The sequence below is a fragment of the Lygodium microphyllum genome, chromosome 7, assembly GCF_053477565.2.
Source record: "Lygodium microphyllum isolate KBCC chromosome 7, Lygodium_microphyllum_v1.1.10, whole genome shotgun sequence".
NCBI lineage: Eukaryota > Viridiplantae > Streptophyta > Polypodiopsida > Schizaeales > Lygodiaceae > Lygodium > Lygodium microphyllum.
In genome coordinates, this window is record NC_141141.1 from 85,256,566 (window position 1) to 85,260,937 (window position 4,372).

The window sequence follows — 4,372 nt, forward strand, 5'->3', positions numbered from 1 at the left end:
GAGAAGTGCTAGGATAAAGAACAACCGCACTTGTGCTAATCTTTACTATTAGTTAACGAGAGGTGGGGGGTGGGTGCCACGTGGCAGCCCCCACCTCCCCCACAAGCAAAAAAGAGAACGTGGGGGCGGGTGCCACGCGTCCAGCACCTGCCCCCACCCGCAAAAATCGTGCCCGCTCCGGTGCGAAACGCCGGGCTGAGTCTAGGCGCGGAGCGCCTAGTTACAATTTAAAAGAGAGAAAAATGTTGAATTTTTTGGCAATCTTTGGATAGTTGGTTCGACGAGGTGTGAAAGGCCCGGATCTAGGCCCATAGGGCAGACCAGCGTGGGCGGCGCCGCCCAAACGTTGCCATGGAATCTGAACCGTCGAGTAGAGCAAGCGATCGTGTGGTCAAGACGCGATTAGAGAATTAGGGCTTTGGGAGGCGTATAAGGAATGCATTTCCAAGGAAAGAAGGCCTCCCCCTCGCTCGGACCATCCTCCAATACCTTGTGGTGTTGGTAAGAAGGCCGCCTCTCCAAGCTCTTTGGGGCAACTGCAAGCACCGGACTTAACCTGCAACAGGTATGGTGTCTCCCCCTCTCCCTCACTCGCTCTATGTGCGTGTGTGTGTGTATCTGCTTAACATTAAAGGTCATCGATCTGACCTGTGGAGGTTTCACGTTTCACGTTCCTTTGAGCTTTCTGCCTCTACTTCATCCATTTCTGCACCTCCCTTAACTATGTCTAGTTCGATTGCTATGAACTTACAATATCGGTGCATGTTCGGCCGTTGATGCGGACTTATTTCATGAAGATCATGTCTGTTATTCTGTCCTGGACCTAGTCCAACCTGTTCTCTTTTCCTGGATCTAGTGCAACCTCAATGTTATGCACCTTTGCCCGGGTCTACTTGCTCGTCAGATCCTGTTGCCTTTGTCTGTGAGCCTGTCTAATTGGAGCTTATTGCATTAGTAGCCTCTCTTTCATCTGTTTCGGTGTTTGCCCCTTTGCAGCCATGGGAAAGGAGAAGACACACATCAACATTGTCGTTATAGGGCATGTCGACTCTGGGAAGTCCACGACCACAGGTCATCTAATCTACAAGCTTGGCGGTATTGACAAGCGTGTGATTGAAAGGTTCGAGAAAGAAGCAGCTGAGATGAACAAGAGGTCATTCAAGTATGCTTGGGTGCTAGACAAGCTGAAGGCTGAACGTGAGCGTGGAATTACCATCGATATTGCTCTCTGGAAGTTCGAAACCACCAAGTACTATTGTACTGTTATCGATGCCCCCGGTCACCGTGACTTCATCAAGAACATGATTACCGGAACTTCTCAGGTTTGATTCTGGGAAATCACTACTTGTTTTCCTGGGTCTACGTCAACTGTATGCGCTATATTTAGCCTGTTTTAGTGGAAATTCTAGTTATTAGTTTTACCATTTGTACCCTATACAGGCGGACTGTGCAGTCCTTATCATCGACTCAACTACTGGTGGTTTTGAAGCTGGTATTTCCAAGGATGGACAAACTCGTGAGCATGCTCTCCTTGCATTCACACTGGGCGTGAAGCAGATGATCTGCTGTTGTAACAAGGTAAGAGTTCAGACGTTTTTCTAATGTCTTGTTTGCAGTGCTCTTGTTCGACCTTCAAAGATTTAGATCCTTTTCCCTCGTTGATTTCGCCAGATGGATGCTACAACTCCAAAATACTCTAAAGCTCGATATGATGAAATTACTAAGGAAGTGTCTGCTTACTTGAAGAAAGTTGGGTACAACCCTGACAAGATCCCCTTTGTCCCAATCTCTGGATTCGAGGGTGATAACATGATCGAGAGATCCACCAACTTGGACTGGTACAAGGGTCCTACTCTTCTGGATGCTCTTGATATGATTCTAGAACCTAAGAGACCTTCTGACAAGCCTTTGAGGCTTCCCCTTCAGGATGTGTACAAGATTGGTGGTATTGGAACTGTACCTGTTGGTAGAGTGGAGACGGGTGTGTTAAAGCCGGGAATGGTTGTTACTTTTGCTCCCACTGGCCTGACTACTGAGGTCAAGTCTGTGGAAATGCATCATGAAGCTCTCCTGGAAGCTCTGCCTGGTGACAATGTGGGGTTCAATGTTAAGAATGTTGCTGTGAAGGATCTCAAGCGTGGGTTTGTTGCCTCGGACTCAAAGAATGATCCTGCTAAGGAGGCTGCCAATTTCACGTCTCAAGTGATTATTATGAATCATCCTGGTCAGATTGGTAATGGATATGCTCCTGTTCTTGACTGTCACACTTCACACATAGCTGTGAAGTTTGCTGAGATTTTGACCAAAATTGATCGGCGTTCTGGCAAAGAGCTGGAGAAGGAGCCTAAGTTTTTGAAGAATGGAGATGCTGGGTTTGTGAAAATGATTCCTACCAAGCCAATGACTGTAGAGACCTTTGCTGAATATCCTCCACTTGGACGTTTTGCTGTCCGTGATATGAGGCAAACAGTGGCTGTGGGTGTCATCAAGGCTGTTGAGAAGAAAGAGCCCACAGGAGCAAAGGTTACAAAGGCTGCAGCCAAGAAGAAATGAAGAGTGCAGATCCGTTGGATTGATCTATTTGTTGAACTTGGCCTTCTTAGGAGCTGCTTTATTTTGTGCTTCTGGATGATTAGGATGTTAGTGTCCAAGGTTATGCAGACCTGGGTTTTGGACAGGCGGTGGCATCATTCAAGTGTGCATGCTGTTGCCATACCAAGTTTTGCCTGAGGAGACATTTTTGAGCTTTTACTGTTTTGCAATTATAATAGAGACTTTTATGAGTTTTTCTTACAAGATGTGTTAATACTTTTGTTTGTAAAGCATAAAGCAGTAATGTGGTGCTACGGAGTCCAATTTAGTTTCATTTGTCTATTTATGAAGGGTCATGAAGAAAATAGTTGCCCTGTTCCATTATCTTGCACAAGGTTTAGACATCTAGTGTGAGATTCAACAAGCTTGGAATAGTGGATATATCTCCTTTCCCTGGAGACTGTGTTCTAGGCATCTTATTAGACTTGGGCTTGAAAGCTTTTTATCTTGTCACAGATCCAGATCCAGGCTCTCATTTTATGGGGGGTCAGGGTGGGCATGGGGGTGGTGGTTTTTGTGGCCTTCCCTTGAGCGCACCATCAGTTCACTTTTACCAAACGAACAAAAAAGGGTAGTCCTCCGAAGCAAATAAGGCCGGTTACACAAAGCATAAGTGCCTGGTTTCCAAAAAAGTTGAAGTGTCAGTTGGCTGATGTGGAGCGATTTGATTTGCTTTGCCAGTTTCCAAAAAAGTAGAAGTGTCAGTTGGCTGATGTGGAGCGATTTGATTTGATTTGCTCTGCTTTTTCTAGTTGGCGGACACTTTTGGGCGGGGGATCTCCCCTTCCCACTAGCTAGATGACAAGGCCTTTATTGAAAAGTTTGCGTATACCTAACACAGTGTTCATTTTTGAAGGGCTAGTCCATAATTTATCCTGAAGGTCTCTCTATGATCTTGCCTTTTCATTTTTCAAAATATAGCCTTAGAATGATGTGTGCAATAAATATTATCTTTCAAGATCTAAAGTTTGTGCAAGGATTCAAGGAAGCTTTTTAATTAAAATCACTTAGATGGTTAAATTGTAATTCATGTACAAGACATTTTCCTTTCAATTTTTACTATACATATTAGATTTAATCAACTCTATTATGAATCATATCAACTCTATTATGAATCATTGATATAGCTTTTACTATCTAGCCTTGATAAATTATGTAATCAAACCTATTTTCATGTATCTTTGGTAAGAAACTTCAAAGTAATAAATGAGACATAAATCTTTGTATTCTTACAAGTTTTTAACAACAATGTTAATATCTTTTTCTTTGAATTGTACGCAAAATAACAACTGTCAAATCTCGAGTCAATAAAGAAAATAAACTAGAATAGTTCATACAAGTGATAAAATAGTGAGAGGCTAGAGCACAACTATCTAACTTGTGGTATGGATATCATCATCCCGATGAGCTTTCAAGCTATTCCAAGTAGAGTTTATCGCATCCCAATCTACCTCTCTTGGATCTCGTGTGCCATTGTAAGAAAGAAACATAAGCTTGTTAACATTATCCAAGCTCAATAGATTGCGGTCATTTGACTTGACGTGGTTCATCTTGGAGAATCCCCTTTCACAATTGATTGTGCTTGCAACAATAACCAAGCAAGCACGTCAAAGCTTTCTTCATCTTACCAAAAGACTGATCCCATTCAATATCATGTGCACAAAACTGCCATGCCATATGCATACTCTTTCTAGGACATGCTCTTCAATTTTGCCATGAACTCTTTATATTGCAACTTACACATACTCACATTCACTACAAACTTTTCCAACAATGCCCT

The 4,372-nt window shown here is 43.2% G+C and overlaps 1 protein-coding gene across 1 annotated transcript; it reads left to right on the forward strand.

Annotated features, from left to right (window-relative positions):
- The first annotated feature begins 407 nt into the window (after nucleotides 1-407).
- On the forward strand, nucleotides 408-2,796 carry LOC148033643 (elongation factor 1-alpha-like). Its single transcript, XM_087681557.1, has 4 exons — nucleotides 408-565; nucleotides 997-1,322; nucleotides 1,441-1,578; nucleotides 1,672-2,796. The coding sequence occupies exons 2-4, from the start codon at nucleotides 999-1,001 to the stop codon at nucleotides 2,551-2,553; spliced, it is 1,344 nt and encodes a 447-aa protein (XP_087537683.1). The 5' UTR covers nucleotides 408-565; nucleotides 997-998; the 3' UTR covers nucleotides 2,554-2,796.
- The last annotated feature ends 1,576 nt before the right edge of the window (nucleotides 2,797-4,372 follow it).